The following is a 22,390-nucleotide window of genomic DNA, read 5'->3' as shown; positions in this document are numbered from 1 at the left end:
CCTCATCTGACTGGCCTGGGGGGAAGTTGGTTGGCTGACAGGGTCAGCCAGAGTTTTCCTCACATAGAGGGTTTGTTTCAGTCATGATATCTCTCAGGCCCGCGGAGGTGTTTGTCTTTCTCTGTAGATTTCTCTTTCCCCCACAGCTTCCCTCAGTGTATTACATGCTGGAAATCGTGAAGAAGGTCAGAGCGGGCTCCTTGTACCAGTCCGGAAGCCTCAGACCCCACCCGCAGTTCCAGCTAAGGACGAGGCCATTTTTCTGTCTCTGGGAAAACAAGTGTGAGACCTGGCAAGTCAAGGTCATGTTTCCATTAAAGACACCTCATTCTGTCCCCAGGTTGTGTCATAAAACTATCCCAGCCCCACTGTTAGTAGAGAGAAAACAAGAATGGAAAATATGTGGGAGGAGGGGGGGAGTTTCTGGTAAATTCCAAATGAGGCTTGAATGCTCTGTCTTTCCTCTGAGACTTTTATAACCGATGAATTGTTCAAAGTTCCCTGCAGATCTGATCTTAGCCACGGGGCTGATGGCATAACTCCCAGTGTGACGCATTTCTTAGAACCTCATAGCATCTTGGACACGTGTTTGTTTTCATACTTCTCCCTTTTCTCTGCGACCTGTAGTTTATATGTCTGCCACTTTCACAAAGTGTGAACCACTTTGGGGCAGGAACCCAGATTTATTTATTTTCTTTGCCTCTCATTTTTTATTTTATTTTATTACTGTCATACATTATTCTATTATTCTGTTTGTTTTCACAGCCAATGAATTTCTATTGCGTAGAATTATTCAAAGGAGGATGCACCGGATATTAAAACTTCTTTTTCAGCCTCAATAGTTAGAACAGTATGGGTATCTTTGCATAAAGAGACCCAAGTATATATGGCACGTGACAAAGACAGCAAGTACAGTCAGAAGTGGGGAAATAAAAGTTTCCATAAATTGTGTTGGAGCAACCAGGCAGCCTTCTAGGAAACACAAAAGCCAAAACCCTCACACTGTACACTAGCATAAACTACAAACAGATGAAAAACTTAAACATAAAATAAAAAGAAACCATAAAACTTTAGAAGACAGTCCAGAAGCCATACAAAATTGGCAAACATTATAGTAAAAAATCCTCTTAGCTAGCAAAAGCAAAACAGAGCCCCCCCCCCCAAAAAAAAATCCTGTAAGGAAAATAAAAAGAAAACTGAAAGAAAACTATGAGAAATATTTGCAATTCATATCGAAAAGCTAATTTTCTTACCGTGAATTGATAAGACCAATAACGCAGTAAAGAAGATGGGGGAAACATGAGAACAGGAAATTAAAAAAAAAAAGGGAGATACAAATTCCAAGTAAACATAGGAAAAGATGCTCCATCTCAATTATAATTAGGGAAATGCAAATTAAAAATTCACAGACACAACATTTTTCATTCTATCAGGCTGTCAAAAATCCAAGTTTGAGCAAGGCCTTGAACAATACGTGTTCTCATATATTACTGATGGTGGATATTGTAGTAGTGCGTGGAGAGCTATTTCTGAATATTTACCCAAATTACAAATGGATAATTTCTAATTTTAGAAAATCTTACTTCTGGGAATATATCTTGAAGTTATAATTGTACAATTGTACAAAAATGATGCATGTACGAACTTGCTAGTTGGCGTATTTTACTTATTTATCATTTATTATCCCTCTTCTCTCTACCCCCCAATAGATTACAGACTACAGAAGAGCAGGGACCTGGTCTGTCTTACCCTCCCATGTATTCTCGGTGCCTAGATCGGTGTCTGGCCCATTAGAAGACCTCAAAAAATATTTGTTGTATGAACAAATGGGAATTAAGGTCCATGTCTGATTGGGTACACAAAACCTAGCATATGAAAAACATTTAACAAAACTCATTCAGTGAATGAATAAATTCAAGCAAACTCTCCATTAGACATGGACATTGCCTTTTACGACACTTAGTCTGGCAAAGACAAGACTCTGGCTTGACACTTATTCAGTGATCACTCTTTTATCATACTTAAAATAACTACTTAAAGTAATTACTGAGATTTCTGAAATTTTGAATAAAAAACCCCAACTTTCTTTTATAATTTTAGTATTTGTTAGGAAAGGCCTAATATGCATTAAAAGACTTATTTAATTTAAAAGGTTATTTGACTATCAGACCTATCTGTTATACATATAATTTCTTTCTTGAGAATCAATGGTACTCATATTAAACTGAATCAATTTTTCTTCTCATAACTGATTTGAAAATAAATTGCACAAAATTCTTTGTCATGAGCAATGCAGTATTTCTTTAAGTACTTTATTCCAGTTTCAAATACTATAAAAATAGATTTTTAAGTTGCGTAAACAACTAGAGTTTACTGATGTGTTGGTTTAGTCAGTCCTAAGCATAAGGCTACATTTACAATATTAATATTAGTCATCCTACAGACATAATTAGTTATATTTAAGACTACAAATAATATCTGTGCTTTTTAATGAGATTTAAATCTTTTGTTAGAAAATGCATTTCCTTCTCAAACATATGTCCTTTATTAATGAGGTGAAATTACAGATAATAAGTCAGGTTTTAGAACGAGGGATAAATATCTATCTCATGTCTAGACATGTTCTAGACATGGTGCTGGGTATTCTTCATATGTTAGGGCCAACCAAATATTCTCTGGAGTTTTCTACCAACCACTTAGCCTTTGGAGAACAACCCTTGTGAGCTATTCTGAGTGATGTAGTCTACACTGTGAGATGGTCTCTTGGGTCGCTTAGGCCTATGGAAATCAGAAACGCTGAGGTTGAGTTCAGCAATCTTTTTCAGTTAATTTTTAAGTTTATTTATTTATTTTGAGAGAGACAGAGAGAGAGCACAAGCAGGGGAGGGACGGAGGGAGAGATGGAGACCTAGACCTGTAGACCTCTTTTAGAACTGAGTTCTCCCCTTCCAAAGTCATAAAATCCTCTTTAGTGTTGCCCTGTACTCTTATTTTTCCAAGAATATCTTAATTAAAACTTCATTCAGTTAATGGAACAAGTTATTCATAATTTCTTTCAAATCCTTAATGAGTCTACAGATTAAGGCATTAGGGATTACTCCTCTCAATTAATGACATTCCAATTGAGCTGGCATTAGCTTAATCTTTTAAGATTTTTCACAGTGTTAATACTCTCCATTAAACATCTTTAACTTACTAAACTCCACTCTGATACTATTGAAACAGGAGAGATCTTCATTATGAGTATTTATTCCTTAGCAGTGAAAGATATTTTCCAAGCTCTCCAGCTTTTGGGCCCAACAATGACTGCCCTCTACCTGGCTAAGCCATCTCGCTTTTCCTTTTCTCCCGTATGGCTCCAAAGAAACACCAAGCTAATCTTTGCTCCGTCCTGGGGGCGTGACCAGCTGGTCCCTCCATCTATGCCTGCTTGGAATTCTGGCATAGTAAGTTGAGTAAATAGTTGCTAAAGTGAAGTGAGTCTCATCTCTCCATTCTTTGTCAATTCACATTACTCATACTTATGAAAAATTGCCTCAAATTTCTTACAGAGACCATGCAATGAATAACCACCTCTCTCATTCCTCTCCCTGTCAATATTCCCTAAGCATTGATTTATCCACCTTCTAAAATGCATTTCAGGATGCATTGTCCAATAACTAGTATTAGGACTAAGCAAAATACATGGAGAAAAAAAATGAAGGTAGATCTCTTCCTCACATCTTTCAAATGCAAATTCTGATAGATAAAAAAAGCTAAATTAAAAAATCTAAGTCTAGAAGGAAACACTAGTGACTTTGCTACAATTGTGGGGAAAAAAGAGACCTTCTGAGTTCTATGAAAGGCGCCTTAACAGACCTGATCATATAAACTTTTTAAACTGCTTTAGATAAGAATAGCAAAAATAAATAGTATTCATTCTAGATGAAAATTGTGAAAAAAATGTTCAGTATGATAAAAGGCATATTTCCTTAAGTAATAAAAATCTCTTAGAATTTGGCAGTAAAACAAGATTTAAAAACATCAACTGAAAAATGGATGAAATACGTTAACAGGCAATACACAGAAAAGAGAGTATAATGTCTAATAAACATACAGAGAAATGTTCTGTCTCACAAGTAATCAAAGTAATCAAAGCAAATTAAAACAAAAAGGGGCCTTATGGTGCAGCCATCATGGGAAGGTTACAAACACACCAAGATTTATTTTTAACAGCGAGGGTTTGGGTTCAGAAGCAGACCTTCTCATACGTTACTGGTGAATACTAAAAAACCCTTCTCTAGAGCATCTTCAAGATACATTTTACCTCTAGACATTAATTCTAAGGAAGTAATTTATGTGGTCAAAAATTTAGCTAAAGAGACATTCATGTCAGCATTGTAACATACTGCTGAAAAAAATGAGAACAATCTAGACATTCAAAAGCTGGGAATTCGTTAATACATTATCGTATAATTAAATAATAAAACACTATGTCATCATTATAAATGATGTTGAGGTACAATATTTAAAGAACTAGAATACTGTTCACTGTATACTATGCCTGGGTTTAAGATGAGTAAAGTTGTGTGCAATTTGCATTTTCTTATTTTTATTGACCAATATTGCCAGTATTAAAAAAAAAATTCTGTATCTGACCATGTATAATGAACCCACAACAGTGGGGTTTGGGAGTTTGGGGAGTGGAAGTTTAGCTTAGAGAATGTTGCAGATTTCAACAGCTAATAGCACTGTTCTTCCGTTTCGGGGAATTTAAAAGACACACCTTCAAAGGGATGCGTCTTGGCAACGAGGCAACTGTTTTCACTCTATAATGAAACTTTTCTAGAACTCTAGAAAAATGAATAATTTCTGGGATTCCTAAGTTATATAAGTGACTAAGTGACATACACTAGTCACTGTAAGTGACTGTCTAGTTATATAAGCGGCTAAGAATCTGTCTCTTACGCTATCACATTTTCTATATCACGTAAATATCTTGGATGAAATCTCTCTACAATTTTACACATCTTCAGTGTCTTCCGTAAAGCTTACTGAGTGCGAGTGAGACTATTCCAGACAACTAAGGATCACGGATGTGTACATCATATACGTCTCTCTGGTATGCTGATGCTCTCCAGGGTGCATGAACTTCTGTGCTAAATGGCCTCAGTCGTGGTGTTTCCAGTTTCATTAATAAAATTTTATGTTATTTGTGTTTCTTCCCCGGCTGACAGCTGCTGTTTCCTGATATAGTCTATATGCTAATGTGGACCAACCCCCTCAACCAAATTCTTATTAGAGGCTTTTAACACACGGTGAGGTTGGAAACGACACAACCAAATCAACGAGAATCACGTGTAAAATGAGAATAAATAGGCTCGAGGGGGAAAGTTTGAGGGAATCTCTTAAAAATGAAGTGCATGCATTAAATACAGCCATTTCTTGTGACATTTGTTGCTGCATATTCTATATTCTGTGAGATGTGGTTGCTGTCTGATTAAATTCCACAAAGAAAATGTGCTACTGCATTTCTTAAGCCTTAATATTTTTCAAGAATAATTTTATTTTTAAATTCCGTCTATAGTTTGAGATCTTTGATGAAAAAAGTACAAACAGGTAGCACACAATGATGGTTGTAACACAAAAGAATGATTGATCTCGGGAACACCTGGACACAGGAGGTGTCATTTCTTTCTGGAAATCAGACTCTACTCTGGTAAAACTACAATGTCGACTGTCGGGAAGTAGCTACCTTTGGGAGTCTATTACTGGGAGGAGAAAAGAGGGACCTCAGGGTAAGTGTTAGTGGTCTTTTTCCTGATCTGTGTTGAGTCATTTAAATGCTTTCATTTCTGAAAAATTCACTTTCTACCTTAAATTTCTTTTTTTTTAAGTTTATTTATTTATTTTGGGGGGGGGCACAAGTGGGGGAGGGGCAGAGACAGGGAGAGACAGAATCCCAAGCAGCCTCCACGCCATCAGCACAGAGCCTGATGTGGGGCTAGAACTCACAAACCGTGAGATCATGACCCCAGCTGAGATCAAGAGTCAGACGCTTAACCGACTGCACCACCCAGACGCTCCGTCTAAAATTTCTAAGCAAAGTTTTTTGTCATTTCTCAGCATTCACTTACAATTTCAGTAGTTCTCTGTGTACTGCACACCAATATTCTATTACACAAAAATTAGGTCCTTCTAAATATAACAATAAGAAACTGCACTTTGAAATTTTGTCTTTGGGCTAAAAGGGGTTAACAATCCTTAATGGTTTCTTAGCAACAAATGCTTTCCTTTGGTGAAAGTTATCACCTATTTATCCTCACAAAGTCCAGCTTCTCTCATGGTGGGACACGACACAATGTCTGGGGTCTTTAGTTGGCCTCCAAGGCAACTATGACCTTACGCAGAACTGATATTTCACTGATTGTTCCAATCGGTTTTTTTCATGTTTTTATTTTGAAGTGATGATTTATTATTCTCTTGCTCTGCTTATTCCACAGGACTGTTGGGAAAATCAAATAAGACATTGTGTGAAAGTACTTTATTTTTATTGTTTTTTTAAATGCATTTATTTTGAGAGAGAGAGAGAAAGAAAGAGAGAGAGAGAGAGAGCAAGCAGTGGAGGGCAAAGAGAAAGGGAGAGAAAGAATCCCAAGCAGGCTCCACGCTGTCAGCACAGAGCCTGATGTGGGGCTTGAACTCATGAACTGTGAGATCATGACCTGAGCTGAAATCAGGTTGGACACTTAACCGACTGAGCCACCCAGGCGCCCCGGGGCGAAAGTACATTAAGTGCCGGACAAAGAATGGGCACCATCACCACCACCATCACTATTACCACCATCAGCATCATCAAGTGTGCTTATTTCCAACCTAGACTAGAAAATATGAGCTCCTTGAGATGTTTGTCTCCCCCTATGGTTATCCTCCTTATTTCTTGTACCATGAACACTGGACTGTCCCCTGAACAGGTTAGTGAGAATATTTGAGTCAGTGTATATGGGCAGGCTTGCCCCTTTATTATCTCTAATGAAGGCAGACGTCTCACATAAATGCTAGCATTCATGGAGCTTGCCTAAAAATTCTTCTTTGCACTGCAACCTAATTACACTTGACCCTTGAACAACACGGGGGTTAGGGGCACAGGTGAAAATCTGCATATAACTTTCAGCTTCCTCCAAATGTAACTACTCATAGCCTACTGTTAACCGGAAGCCTTGCTGATAACGTGGAGTCGATAAATACATATTTTGTGTGTTATAGGGATTATGCACCGTATTCTTACAATAAAGTAAGCTGGAGAGAAGAAAATGTTATCTAGAAGTTCATAAGGGGGCGCCTGGGTGGCTCAGTCTAAGTGTCTGGTGCTTGGTTTCTGCTCAGGTCATGATCTCAGGATTCACGGCGTTGTGCCCTGCATCAGCCTCTGCACTGCCCACAAGGAGCCTGCGTGGAATTCTCTCCCATTTTTCTTTGCCCCCCCCCCCCCACTCATCCACTCTGTCCTCTCTCTCTCTCAAAATAAATAAACTTTAAAAAAAAGAATCTCATAAGGGAGAGAAAATACATTTATAGTACTGTACTGTATTTATTGGAAAAAAAATCCACGTGTAAGTGGACCCGCACAGTTCAAAACTTGTGTTGTTCAAGGGTCAACCATATTTAGATTTGTTATGTGGGGAAAGCCTATTTCTCTTCCCTAACATCAGCTATAAAACTATTCCATGGAGGTAAAATTATAGGTTTGTGGCATTAGGTGATAAAAAGGGTGGTGAGGAATTATCTAGTCTAGTGTTGTCAAGTGTAATTCCTGGACTAGCAAATCAAGATGACCTGAGAACTTGCTGGAAATGCTTTCTCACTCACCCACTCCCGCCAACCTACTGAATCAGACACTCCAAGGTCGAGACTCTGTAATCAGAGCCTTAATAAGCCCTCTGGTGATTTTTGTGGGTGATAAAGTGTAAGAACCACTACTCTAGTCCAATCCTGTTGTTTTTTTGCTGATAAAGAACCTTAGGTGTACAGATGTTAAACCATTTTCCCAAGGTTATCCATGGAATTAGTTGCCAAACAGAAACAAACTCCTAGTAGCTACGTTGTATAGCAAGTAAAGACTTTGAATAAAACTTCTAATCTTCTACCTTAAATTTCTAAGCAAAACTTTTGTCATTTCTCAGCATCTTTTGGGTGCCACTCCTCCAACATTCTGAGTCTATGCAGTTCACGTGTAGCATCCTGAGAGGGCTCGTAAACTGGTCTGGCCAACCCCCTCACTCCTGCCAAGAGTGCAGACACGAGAGGTCACCTGTATCTGGAACTGTTGAAGACTTCCTTGTCACTCTCAGGAGAAAGCCTGTCTGAGAATAAGGTCAGTACAGAGAAAGGTGTAACTAAGAGACAGTCAGAGAAGGAAAGACTGAGCTCTTAGAGCATTGTTGCAACTTTGCCTCCAGGACTAGCCAAATATGGAAGATAGAGTAGCCAGGAACTTTCCTGTTCTGTACGTGTCCCACGCCTGCATTTTTCTTTTGTTTGAGCCAGACTTGAGTTGCTGTTTCATTTCAGGAAACAAAGGGGCTCTGATTGATTTTTTTTGGAAATGTAGTATTATTTTAATGCCTACAGTTTAATCACCAGAGAATGTGGATGACAGGGCAAGGTTTTCCACACAGGTTCTTTCAACAGCTGGACTTCAAGGCAGCTGAATACCGATTAACTCTGTGCCACTATGCCCCCTAGGACACTGACAGGACTAGAAACTCATAGGTAGTCCATATTTTTGCAAATATATAATATATTCAGCAGAGTCCCTGGATAGCCATGTCACTACTCGTTTCATAATAATGAAGGCAGAGATCTCTACACTGGTGCATTGAGAAATATTAACCTGGAACTAAACAATTCACAAGGGTCAATCTTTTGTCAAGACTGATCTGCCACGGCTGTGTGAAGGCCCTTAATATATTCTGCTGCTGAAAGTCCTGTCCAATGGAAGAGTAAGATGCAAAACTTCTTCCACTACCGTCTTCTTGCTCCCTCTCCTCCAGTTTCCTCTCTCCACCACCTGCTGTGGTCTCCGGGACGCATTTCTTGATAGAGTCTCTTGATAGAGATTTTTCCACCGTCCTCGCCCTCAAACCAGGGCTCTCTAGATGCTCCTCCCACCATCACCCTCAAATGGTTTCCCTCCTTGAAGCCCCAGTCCCTTAGTTCCTGTCGGGAGATGAGCTCAGGATTCTTCTCACACCTCCCCATCTCCACCTCCCCTTTCTCTTTGGCGGACTCCTCTTCGTCCAACTTGTTCATTTACATTGCTCATCACTTGGGTTCTTTTCTCGGTCATTGTTCATCACTCTAGTTTTTCTCTGAATGATCTTTTCCTTTCCCATGATTGCAGACACCACCGACTCTACAGATCCGCCCTAGACCTTTCCCCCCAGCTCAGACTTCGTACAAACCTTTCAAATATTTCCTGGGATCCTAAACTCACCATGTCCAACATTCCAATAATGCTCATTATCTCCCCACACCTGCCATTCCTGTCTGCATGATCTCATTGGTTGGCACCACAAGGCACCCTTCACCCTGGCTGCACACCTCAGCTTTTGCCTTGACTCCTCCACCACATCCCATTCTCAAGCATCTAACCACCAAACGCTGCCTTAGTTTACTTCCTGTGTAGTTATCAAATCCCTTCCACCACCCCTACTTAGTCTTATTATTTCTTATTTGAATTACTGCGCTTGTCTTTTAATTATTCTCCTGCCTTTGAATCTTCCCTGCTCATACCCACCAAATTGATCCCACGTGAATATAAATGTGTGTGGCCATTCTGCTTCAATATATTCAGTGGCCCTCAATGTCTGCAGGGCACACAAGCTCCTTGCCTGGTCCTTGGTGCACTCCAGGAATACAAAATTAATTCCATTTCTCTCTCCTATTGAGTATATTTGCCTGTATGTCTTTGCCTGTATTATCCCCCACGCCTGAAATTCTCCCACGCTGCCTTCTCTTGGCTATTCTGCACTCAGCTGCTAAGAATCAGCTGATGTGTGTCCCTCCCAGGATGCCATTTCTAACACCTCTGGCCTGGGCTGGGATTTTATGAACCTGGTGCATATCCCCTTTCTGCGCGTGCTCATTGTTTCATCATTTGTTCATGGGTCTGCCTCTGCTTTGACCCCTGACACCTTGAAAGCAGGGACTGCATCTGTTTACTTTTGTGACTGGCACAAAGTAAAGACTTAGTACCTGTTTCTTAAATGGGTGAATCAGAGCATTGGCTAGATCTATAATGCATGAAAGTCCAGAAAAACTATTTATCGAAAATATGCTAGAGACACGCCTATTTAATTGGAACTGTTTTAAATAGGCCATGCTGTTTGCCATCAGGATCACCAGAGTCTCATTAGCTCTAATTATCTTCCCGAGTTTAATTGATACTTAACAAGGTAGTGCATTAAAGGAGATATTTTATTCTTCTAATATTTCCATAGTAACATATTGCACTATTGCAAATTCAGAATTACAGCTTTGTGGCTGAGAAGGTAAAAAATAGTTTGGAGGGAAAGTGTTCTTCAAATATACCAGGAGTGTTCAGGAAACATAAATTAAGCAACCTCTGCAAAGTAGAAATATCCTTTTCCTTCAATCTGTTTCTATCTAATATTCTTTAATACATGACAACTGCAAGGATCAAGAAAAGACACCATAAATGCTATCGCTAAAGAGTCCTGCCAGATGAAAGAGGTGATTTTGACCCCATTAATCACCCAACTGCAAAAGCGTGCACAGATGACTGTTTGGTGATAGTGAAAAGGATCACACCACATGAATAGAAAGATACAGCATCTCAAGTACCACCGCCTGGACAGGTGACAACAAGCTGGACCTAAGTCATTAACTAAGGCGAGCGAGGAGAGGGAGCTCCCTGTTCAGGGCCAGGGAACAGGTTGATGAGATCGCATTTTCTGGGATCCACACTGGCAGACCTGGGACAATGGAGAGCATATGCATTTAAATCCATACGTTAGAGGCACAGGAGCCCATGGATAAGGGCTGGTCTCTTCATTCTTTCCATAACACTCTATCATTCAGCGAGCACTGTCTGTGACGCTTAGTCCCAGGCACCTTTCACGTACAATCCACTTTTTACCATAAACCTTTGAGGTAGTACTGTTATGACACCACATTTTGCAGATGATGAAATTAAAATCTAGAATGATCAATGACATGCCTGAGGTCTTCAGGTGGCAGAACCAGGACTGAAGCCCAAATAGTTAGAGTCGATGCCCACCTACATCAAAGTGTGATTGTACCAGCAACAGCATCCCTGGGAATGTTTTTGAAAGGTCAGTTCGTGAACTCTGCTCCAGATCTATGGACTCAGAAACACTGGGGATGAAATACAGTCGATGGGGTTTGTACCGAGCCCCCCAGGGAAGTCTGACGCCCTTGACGCAGAGATCCTCTTATACTGTAATGCCGTCTGTTACAGTAGTGTTTCTCCAACTTTAAATGTGCATGCAGACCACTTACACATTAAAGAACTTGAAATGCAGATTCTGATTCAGTGGCCTGAGTTTCTGCATTTTTAACCAGCTCCTGGTGATGCTGATATTGCCGATTTGTGGACTACACTTTGCATAATAAAGCCCTAGCAAGTAAGCTTCAGTAAGCCCGGCCAGCTCAGTTCTCTGCTGTAAATCCTGTTTAGTTAGAGAGTACCTGACCCACATTCTATGTGGAATGAATACACCGGGAGTCACTGTATCTGCATGTCTGCGTCATTGATGCTTGATAACGGTGCGAATCTACTGCTAACTTGAAGTGCACTTGCCCAACCTGCCTTTCCAAATTTCTAACCACACTATACATTCATTTGCCCCAGAGAACTTTCAGGTTGCCCATTGACTGGACAGACTTTTTACTGTTCTAGTCTTTTAGGCGAATAGGGCACTTGGGATACTCTAAAGGCAAGTGAGCATGTCATATGTTTTAGAAAAGGGATGAAAAAGTAGAATGTGGGAAGCGGGTAGAGAGACTGGACAAAGGTGGGAAGCAGTGTAACAAAAAGGGACACCCAGGAGAGAGATGATTTGCAGCTGGCCGAGCCTCTGAGCATTGCTCCAAATCCATTCTCACTTTTGGGCTAAGAGTTTGAAAAGCAGCGGACCTCCTTTTGCAGTACACTGGCTCAAAGCTTTGGGAGTTTGAGGAGGGAGGTGGAGGAAGGGAGATAACTCTATTGAAAACATTTGAACATTCCGAACGTTCAAAAATGTTCCCAGGTGTTGCAGCTGCTGCGGTACAACCACGCTTTGATGTAGGTGAGAGCAGAGTCCAACTATTCAGGCTTGGATCCTGGTTCTGCCATTTAAAGACCTCAGGCAAGCCATTGATCTCTCTAGATTTTAGTTTTGTCACCTGTAAAATGTGGTGTCATAACAGTATTACCTCATAGGTTTATGGTAGAAATTAAATGGTGTGTGAAAAGTGCCTGGGGCAAAGTCAGTGTAAATCAAATATTTATAACAGTATAAGTCAAATATTTATAGTATTTATCATATAAATATTATAATACCATCCTTAACCACAACAAAACAGTCACACAGTAAGCCTTGAATGAAGAGTGAATGAATAGAAAAAGTGTCTGATGGGCCAGAGGAAAACGACCTAAGCCCAGAAATGAGGGGAAAAGAGAAAAAAGAATGAATGATGCCTGGCTCTCCTCCAGTGAATGAAAAGTAAGCTTCTTTAAACCCTTAACAAATGCCTGGGTCTTTAAGGGAATCAACCATTTTGTAAATAGCCTGCGGGACACAAGGCTACAGCTCTTCCCAAGTAAAACACTTCAGCCCAGTAAGCTCTTTGTAAGTATCTGGGTTGGCTGAACATTGATAAATGCCGTGTGTTGATTGTAATGGCTGGGCCACAATGATTTACAAGAAATAATTCCAAAAATTGATTTTGGAGACATCACAAAACTCAAGAACAGGATTTCAGCATGTTGCTCATTCTGCCAGAATTCCCCAGCAGAATTGAGAGTAACACTGAGCTGTATTAAAATGGTGGCATAAATATTACTTTAAGTTTGATTAAAATTTAAACAAGTTGTAATGAACAGATACATGACTCTTTTAGACATTATTGACCGCATTTAAGAGATCAAACAACTGAGTGAGAGAAAATGACTTCCAGGCATTCTCAAAATTAGTATTTTAACTGAAGTTCTTTGAACTAATATTCATAGAATATTTATGTAACTGGGACAACTTAACATTCTAAACAATGACATTTCCTCAAAGCATTGCTGTGAAAGGAGGAATGTATAATACATACACTATTAGAATTTCATGACTGGCTGATACAGCGTAACTTTTGATCTAGAAATCTGATGATCCCTTAAAGAGCAGTCTTCTATAGAATTATTATTATAACTCACTAATTCAGCCTATGAAGCACATAACCAAAGTTCTATGCACAGACAATTCTTTGGATAATTGTTGTTAGAGGCAATATAATTACCTTTTTTTTCATTAAGGTTTTACTTTTTAGAGCAGTTTTAAGTTCATAGCAAAATTGAAGGAAAGGCACAGATATGGGAAATCCCATATATCCCCTGCTCACACACATATGTAGCTTCCCCCACTATTAGCACCCGCCCCCCCAGAGTGGTGCATTTATTACAACTGATGAACCTACAATGACGTATCATTATAATCCAAAGTCCATAGTTTACATTACAGTTCACTCTTGGTATTGTCTGTTCTATGAATTTGGACAGATGTATGACACGTATCCATCATTATAGCATCACACAGCCTTTGTGCCCAGTCTGTTCATCCGGCCCCACCCCCCCCCCCCCCACCCACAACTCCTGGGTACAACTGATCTTTTTACTGTCTCTATAGCTTTGCCTTTTCCAGAATGTCATATAGTTGGAATCATGCAGTACGTAGCCTTTTCAGATTGACTTTTTCCACCTCATAATATGCATTTAAGTTTCCCCCATGTCTTTTCATGGTTTGATAGCTCAATTCTTTTTAGCACTAAATAATATTTCGTTGTTTTGTATCGCAGTTTATTTATCCATTCACCTACTGAATATCTTGGTGGCTTCCAAACTTGGGCAATTATGAATAAAATTGCTGAAAACATCTGTGTACATATAAGTTTTTGATTCCTTTGGTAAATACCAAGGAGCTTGATTACTGAATCGTATGGTAAGAATATGTCTAATTTTGTAAGAAGCGACCAAACTGTCTTCCAAAGTGGCTGCACCATTTTGCACTCCTACCAGGATTGAATGAGGGTTTCTGTGGCTCCACATCCTTGAAAGGCTTTAGTGTTATTCGTGTTCCAGATGTTAGCCTCTCTACTTAGGTGGACAGTGGTATCTCATTGCTGTTTTAATTTGCATTTCTCTGATGAATGTGATGTAGAGCATTCTTTTTATTTTATTTGCCATCTATATGTTTTCTTTGGTGACGTGTTTATTCGGGTCTCTGGCCAATTTTTTAATTGGATTGTTCACTTTCTTATCGTTGAGTTTGAAGTGTTCTTTGTATATTTTGGATAACAGTTCTTTATCACGTGTATCTTTGCAAATATTTTCTCCCAGTCTGACTTTTCTTCTTATCCTCTTGACACGGTCTTTTGCAGAGCAGAAGTCTTTAATTTTAATGAAGTCCAGCTTATCAATTATTTCTTTCATGGATTGCGCCTTTGGTGGTTTATCTAAAAAGTCATTGCCATAACCAAGGTCACAAAGGTTTTCTCCTATGTTATCTTACTAGATTTATATAGCTTTCAATTTTACACTTAGGTCTGTGATCCATTCTGAGTTAGTTTTTGTGAAGAGTGTAACGTCTCTATCTAGATTCAGTTTTTTGCACATGACATGTCCCATTCTAGCACAATTTGTTGAAAAGACTATCTCAGTTCCATTGTGCTGCCTTTTCTCCTTTATCAAGGATCAGTTGAATATATATAATTGCCTTTTGAGGCACAGAAATACAACTGGTAGGCCACTGATTTCCCTGCCCAGTGCCCATCACCTCAGTATCACTGGGTATTTCTTCCACGTTGGGTAGAATTGAGGACTTTATGTAACCAAGAAAAAAAAGCGGTTCAACACCTAGATTCAAAATAAAGGAAGCTCCTTGACATTACATTACAGAATATTCCAAATATCTTTTGCTTCGTATTATGGTAGAAATTCTGATATATTGCCAGGCCTCATTCAGGACTGCGGAGTTATTCCCCAGTTGTTCGGGGATGTTGCTAGCAGAAAGCTGGCAGATAACAGTGCTCTCTGGGGCTTCGGCTGAAGAGAGTCACTTCGCCCAAACTCACACCCATTTCCCAGAGCAGCCTGTACCCAATGACTGAACAGTGTGGGAATATCAAAGTCCAACCCCTTGGCCCCAGTCAGGGAGAAATCTGAAGGGTCATCTCAGTCACAACCCCCGAGGCTTTCACGGGAAATGCCAGAATCCTAGCTTGACTTCTGCTGGCAAACATTCTTCCATAGCTTCCCTTCTACAGGAGTTGATCCCAAGAGCACTCCCTGATGAACCTCACGCTAATCTCTGGCAGAGTCTGCTCCTCAAGGAACTCAATGCACAACAATTAGTAACTGAAGGTTGCGCTGAACAACTGTCTTTACAGAGAACTAAGAATGGGGGTAATAGGGCTAAAACCCAGGGTTTGGGAACTAGTGTGTTACGCAAGGTGTGGGATGACCAAAAACGATTCTAAATTCTCACTGCCTGAGCAGTGAGCCCCCACCCCCTCCTCCCTGCGGTAGGTGTTGTATTACCTATGTGTGGTAATACCCCAGGGCCCCAAATTATCTAGGGTTTGAGCAGCAGGTAATCGGAGACAGTTCCTATAAATAGCTAAAACCCTAAACCAGATGGCCTAGCACGAAAGTGGTCTGATGATTCCTTCCGACAAGGCTGCTGTCTCACATCTACCCTACAAAGGCAGAACGGCAGAGAGAGCAAGGTCTCCTCACTGGAACACAGGATCTCCGTCCCCTGCAATTTCCCACATGCCTAGCAGATACTCTAACCTCTTCAGGCCTCTCAGAGGGCGCACAGGAAGAAGAACAGGGGCTTCTCTTCTCTCACTGACTGGCCTTAACTCGAGTTCCCTTTCTCCGCAAAAGTCTATGCCTTTGCCCATGTCAGCAGTATTGTAGAATTAATCTCGAATCTTCGTGGCTGGCGAATGGAGACCTGTGTGAGATCCTCCTTTTACAACAAGGGTGACCACATGGGTATGAATTCTTTTCTCTGTTTTTGGTCAAGTTGGCTAACATACAGTGTAGTCTTGGCTTCAGGAATAGATTCCCATGATTCCTCACTTACATACAACACCCAGTGCTCATCCCAACAAGTGCCCTTCTCAGTGCCCATCACCCATTTTCCCCACCCCATTATCCCTCAGTTTGTTCTTTGTATTTGTGAGTCTCTTAGGGTTTGCATCCCTCTCTGTTTGCATCTTACTTTTCTTTCCCTTCCCCCATGGTCTTCTGTTAAGTTCCTCAAATTCCACACACGAGTGAAATCATATGATATCTGTCTTTCTCTGACTGACTTATTTCACTTAGCATAATACCAAAGGCATGAATTCTGCTCAGTACAAGTTCTGACTTTTTTGAAATGTCAAAGGAGCTAATGGCTACATTGTGGATAAAAACAATCCCTGCAATGAAGAAAGATCACTGAGAGAGCCAGTAGAGGGGTGACGATGGTATCTGAATGTCCCCTCAGAGAAAAGCCTGGAATGAGCCTCAGAGATAATCGCCTGGAGTGAGAAGTTGCCAGTGAATGGCCATATCTGACTGCCCTCTGTGGAACAAAAGCAGCACCTATCTGCAGTGGCCCTGAGGGGTTTTTCACAGTGGCCCAGACAATAGCTAGATGGTCCAGGGAGCCTGTATCCAAAATGGAGGAGCTACACCCATGCTTAGCTTCTCCTGGAACCATTGGCTTCCTTCTCCTAGGAGGAGAGACTGCACCTTCCTAAGCGTTCCCAGGGATTCAGGGCCTGGGCAGGCAGAATTCCCAGAAAAATCTGCATTCCAATCCAGACTGCCTGACTCCAGACTGGCCTGATACTTACCCACCGTCAAAGGAGTTTACCTTGCTTTACATAAAGGGAGAGGAGTAAAGGGATTCAGGTCATTGTTCTGTGAGATGATGGGAGGAAGTACTTTTACTCCACTCTGACCTTGACCTCATGCATCTCCCTTCTCTCAGTAGAAGTTACTCCTTAACCAGAGCTGTAGGAAGGATGTTGTGAGATTCATCCCAGGCCCTGGTACAAGTAAAGGCCCAGATGGGACTCACCTTGCCCACAAAAGGTCACCTACTGTTTCTCACAAAAACATCTTACAAGCTTATGTGTAGCCTTACCTTTTAAAACACATCACATGTATTAACTCAGTAAGACCCACATCAGCCCAGTGGAGTTGGCAAGGGACATATTATATAGTTCACACGTTTTAAGAAAGAAAAACTGGAATACAAGTTTGGATAAAGGACATTGTCTTTCCTGATTTATGAAAAAAATCTTATAAAAACAGAGCTAGAATCACAGCTACTTATACGTGTATTGGATTATATTTTTAAAATGGATAAAATCAAATGAAGCTTGTTACCACCACAGAAAACCCTGGAAATATGGTCAGCATAATTATAGAGCATGAAGTAAACTTTGCAGCTTCCTTTAAAACTCTTTTTGATAAAAGCTGTAAGGAGAGAGAGATCAGAGGTTCAGTGATTTGGATAAGAGGAGTCTGCACAAAAGGAGTTAAAGCTGAGAGAAAGTGATCGATAGTATAGAGCAGACCAATCCATGATCCGGTTGGTTAAGGCAAGGCAGGACACTGCCTGTAGTCTAGAAATGCGAAAGCAACTTCCAAAACGTGTCCCCAGTACACTGCATGATGCAGCCCCCCAGGATAACGTGGCATTAGTGGAAGAGGGTGTATTTGCTCCTCCTCTTCTGAAATGCCCGTTCTATTTCTCCTACCCTTGAAATAGGAAACCATTTCAATAAAATAAGATCCATTCAAGAAACCTGTTTATCAGAGGCCTACGAGGTGCTAGAGATCTGTGGGAGGCCCGATACGAATAAGCCACAGTTCCAGAAACAGACCCATCAACCACCCATCACACTAGACGATGATGAGTGGTGGAAATGGGTCTCCTACTTTTGCACTTTGAAGAGCAAGGGTAATGGCTGCTGATCTGAGAATTAGCAAGTATCTATTTTTCTACATAGCTTCATGTCACTGCCATCTTTGGGGAGGGTCACCGCATTGAGTCATTCTTCCTTCAAAATTAAGAAGGGACATGGGTTTTATCTGTGCTGATTCTGAACCTTCCCGAACTGTGCCTTTACTTTGTACTGTAATAGTGTTGTCACCAGAAAGCTACCCAGCAGTGCCCTTTGAGTTTGTTACTTTTCACAGAATCACTGGCTTTGAAAAGTAGAAGGAACCCCAAGACTGACCATCCCGACCTCCGTGCAGCACAAAACCCCCTTCCCCAAAGTCCTGACAACTGGTCACACAAACAATACGTAGAGTTTTGTCTGCTTCCTTTGTTTGCACTGACGTGGTTTACTTTAGTACAGACACTCAAGCACAGTGCATTCTGGGAAATGAGGGTCCACGGGGTGCATTTCCATAGTGCAACACTGTTTCTAGAAAGAGTGGAAGGCCCCCATGCCACCTTTACCTAGGGCATGCTCATAGAGCAGATGTTTTCTAGTTTTAATTTTTGTGAACTCTCGGATGAGGCTAAACATCTCTGAGCTTTATTCATAATTGCTACAGTAGGTGATTTGTGCCTGTGGTAACAGTACTTTAGAGTTGTTAATGAAAACGAAGACTGACTTTTACAAAAAGTCTAACTCAGGCTGGAGTGAAAATATGGAGGAGTCACAGGCGAACTGCACCGAAGTTTTCCTTTCCTATTCCAAAGGACAAATATTACTTGGGTTGGAATAAGACAAAAGTAGACTGTCACACAGTCCCGTACTGTACATTGGGTGAACATACCTGCAGCCCTTCGATAGCCAGTTTGAGGATTGAAGGTGTCAGTTTGGAGGCTTGTTTGAAGGAAAAATTACTCCAGTCTATGATTAAAATGAAGCCATTTATCTGCAGCTCTGGATCTTCGATAAGGACTTCCAGGGACAGCAGGATGGCACGGAGGATGTCTGTGAAGGAGTTCCTGGAGCCAAAGCACAAAGGGGAGACTGTGTGTGAGTATCAGCAGGCGATAGCATGTTGTGAGGAGAGGGCTGGTCGCCTCATGCCGCTGCTCCATAAGCCCAACCTGCAGGGTGATGCAGGTGTCCTGTATCCAAAGTGACCAAAAATACGTTTGCTAAACTTCACAGGAACAACGCGGCAAGAGTCACAGGATGGGGGCCTCCCTCTGATACAACTGCATCAGCACCCCGAACTTTAAAGTTATTTCTCTTTAGCATTTCCATTGGTTTCCATACTCTGTTTCTGGCACAAAACTGATTGCATTTCCCCGAAATGCATCCCTTACCCGTCTCTCTCCCTCGCAGAGCTCTGTCAGCTTCTAGGGCGAGGACTGGGCCACAATCTTAGTTGTATCCTCGACACCTAGCTCCTCAGTGAATCATCGCTGAACAAATAAGGTAAAAACTGCAATCAGAGGCACTTATTTTGATTAAATTCCTCATTGTTTTTGTTTGCTTAAAACAAAAGCAATTTTGTTTGCTCATTGCTTAAAATCTTGCTGAAAGTATAAAAACACCCATGCAATTGAGGCTATTTTCTAGCTTCAGTTCTGGGTTAGAGAAAAATAAAGCAGGAAGAATAGCTTATTTTCATTGAGGGTTTGCAGAGTATGATTCAGGAGGGAAACCGCTTGGAGTACCTCGGTAACTATGACAACAGGCAGACCGGAATGCCAACGAGAGTGACGTTCTCCAGTGTTGTATGTGTTCCTCCACGCCATATATTCCCATTCACCAGATGATTTTTGGGTGAGATAATTTTCAGACATGAGGAAGTTGATGCCAATTTCCTTCTGCTAATTCTTCCAACAAATTATCTGAGCTATAAATCAAAAATCTTAGAGAACCTGTGAATTCAGTGTCTTTTTTGATAAGTAGGAAAATGTAAGCTTGGATGGCAAGTGATGGCAAAATTCCGTATTTTCTTCAGGCTACTATTAAAATCAGAAGGCATCTCCTTTTGCGAAAGAAGTATGAAATGATCAGACTCTTGGGCATTTCAACCTGGTTCAAATTCTAACCCAAGCCTAATGATTCCGGATGAGAAATCAGGAAGATTTCTAATAGTAAATCAGTAAGAATTTACTGAATGTCTATTAGAAGCTCAACATTGTGTTTCATACTCAAGATTATAAAGTTATATGTTGTATTTCCATTTTCAAAGAGCGCTTAATTTAGCTGGGGTGGGCTAGGAAATTATGGACGTGAGTTGAAAGGATCAATAAAATTTGAGTCGTCAGGGAAGAGTTTGTGGAGAGATGAAGGCTTGGGATTAATCTTAAAGGATGGATAGGATTTTGATGATGATCGAGAGAAAGGGAAGCAAGACATTTCAGGAAAGATGGGTGACGATAATTGAAAAATGAAGATATACATATAGCCCATTCTGTTTCCATACAGTTCTTTTACTAAAAATTTCTTTCTTACATCAAGCTAAAATTTTTCTTCCCCAAATCTACCTATTGGCTGTAGTTCTGCTATAAAAGAAAACACCTCAGGTCTTCCATATTTCATACCTTCCACTCTGTAAGCATGATGATCATGATGCCCCATGTAATCTCTAGATTAAAAAAAAATATTAGTAACTTTAACCGTTTCTCATAGGAAATGGTGTTTAATACTCCCCTCATCATTATTGTTTTCTTTCAGATGTGTTCTCTTAACGTTAAGAGCTGTCAGATTCCTATTAATGTAGGATAGGTTTTCATCAGGGCTTTTTGTTTTTGCATCCACATCAAACATTAAATGAAGACCAAAGTCCTTTTCAGACATACAGCTTTAGGGACATGTGGTTGGTTCAGTCAGTAGAGCACGTGCCTCTTGATCTTGGGGTCGTGAGTTTGAGCCCCGTGTTGGGTGTAGAGAGTAGTTAAAAATAAAATCTTAAAAAAACCATTCAGCTTTGTATTCAGGAGAAACATTGCTTTAAGGGGAGCATGGGACTAAAGATTATGAAAATACGGAAGTGCCTAATAGTAAACTGGAAACTACCACTAGGGAATTAGAAAATCTGACCCTGGATAAGCCTTCCTAAGAAGAGCACACACATGGAGAAGGTTAGGACTATAAGGCAAAACCTTAGGTAGAGCCTATTTACAGTACTGAGTTGAAGGAAGAAGAATTAAGGAAATAAAAGATAAGAGAATGGAGATAGTCCTGAGTTACCAAAAAAAAAAAAAAAAAAGAGTGTTTCGAGAAATAAGGGTATGATAGATTGCAAATATTACTACTTCTTCCTTTGCCTCTTGACGTTGCTATGATTAAAACATGCTACAGCTAGCATGCTGAATTGAAGAAAAGGGTGAGGAACACAGATCAGTGACTTCCCAGCCAACTAACAGATCTTCATGAGAACCAGAACTACCCAGCTGAACCCAGGCTAGATAAACTCTAGCTGTCCTACAAATGTGAGCAATAATAAGTGATTACTTTCTTCAGCCACTGAGTTTGGGGATGGTTTGTTATACAGCAACCGCTGTCCAATATCAGTAGTTAACTAAGTCAAATGCAACAGTATAATTTGAGAGATAACACCTCTTCTCATCACGTATCCGCTTGAATCCACTCCCAAGAAAAGGTATCGAACTCTGGAAACGGGGAAACCATTTCATGCATTTTCAACACCAGAACCTTACTGAAGGATAGGCATTGTCAATGCATGAAGTATTATATCCATGGGATGATCTCAGGAGAAAAGTGAAGGGATTCTGGACTTCATTACAGTTCCCCAATGTTCAAATGCTTCACTTTAACAGAGGAACTGGATGAGCAGGAAAAAGTTGAATGGATTATGTTTCAGGTCATAACTTTAAACCCCCGGTGAGGCATACAACCTCACCCCATGCCTTAGTTGTGATGATTATCTTGAATTCCTTACTTCTTGCCTTCCTCCTATGGAGTTCCTCATCTTTTTCCTCATTCCTCCTTACAACACTGTTGACTTGTGAAATCCTCCCAGGTTTTTATAATTTAAAAATACCTCTCAGACCAAATACTTTATGCAGATACTCTGCCCTCAAGGAGGTGCGGCATAAATCCCCACTCCCTAAGTGTGGGCTGAGTGTGGTGACTTCCTTCCAAAGAGTACAGTACGGAAAGGGAAACAAGTATA

At 40.6% G+C, this 22,390-nt stretch overlaps 1 protein-coding gene across 1 annotated transcript in view; it reads right to left on the bottom strand.

Annotated features, from left to right (window-relative positions):
* Positions 1-22,390, bottom strand: part of CLVS1 (clavesin 1) — a 160,991-nt gene that overhangs the window by 69,604 nt on the left and 68,997 nt on the right. The window contains exon 2 of the mRNA XM_042924213.1: positions 19,064-19,238. Within this exon, the coding sequence (XP_042780147.1) occupies positions 19,064-19,238 (175 nt within the window). The remainder of the gene's footprint in view (positions 1-19,063; positions 19,239-22,390) is intronic.

The sequence above is a fragment of the Panthera leo genome, chromosome F2 (genome assembly GCF_018350215.1).
Source record: "Panthera leo isolate Ple1 chromosome F2, P.leo_Ple1_pat1.1, whole genome shotgun sequence".
In the NCBI taxonomy this organism is placed as follows: domain Eukaryota; kingdom Metazoa; phylum Chordata; class Mammalia; order Carnivora; family Felidae; genus Panthera; species Panthera leo.
The sequence above is the reverse complement of the archived record's forward strand: the minus strand, read 5'-3'. Positions and strand labels throughout refer to the sequence as shown.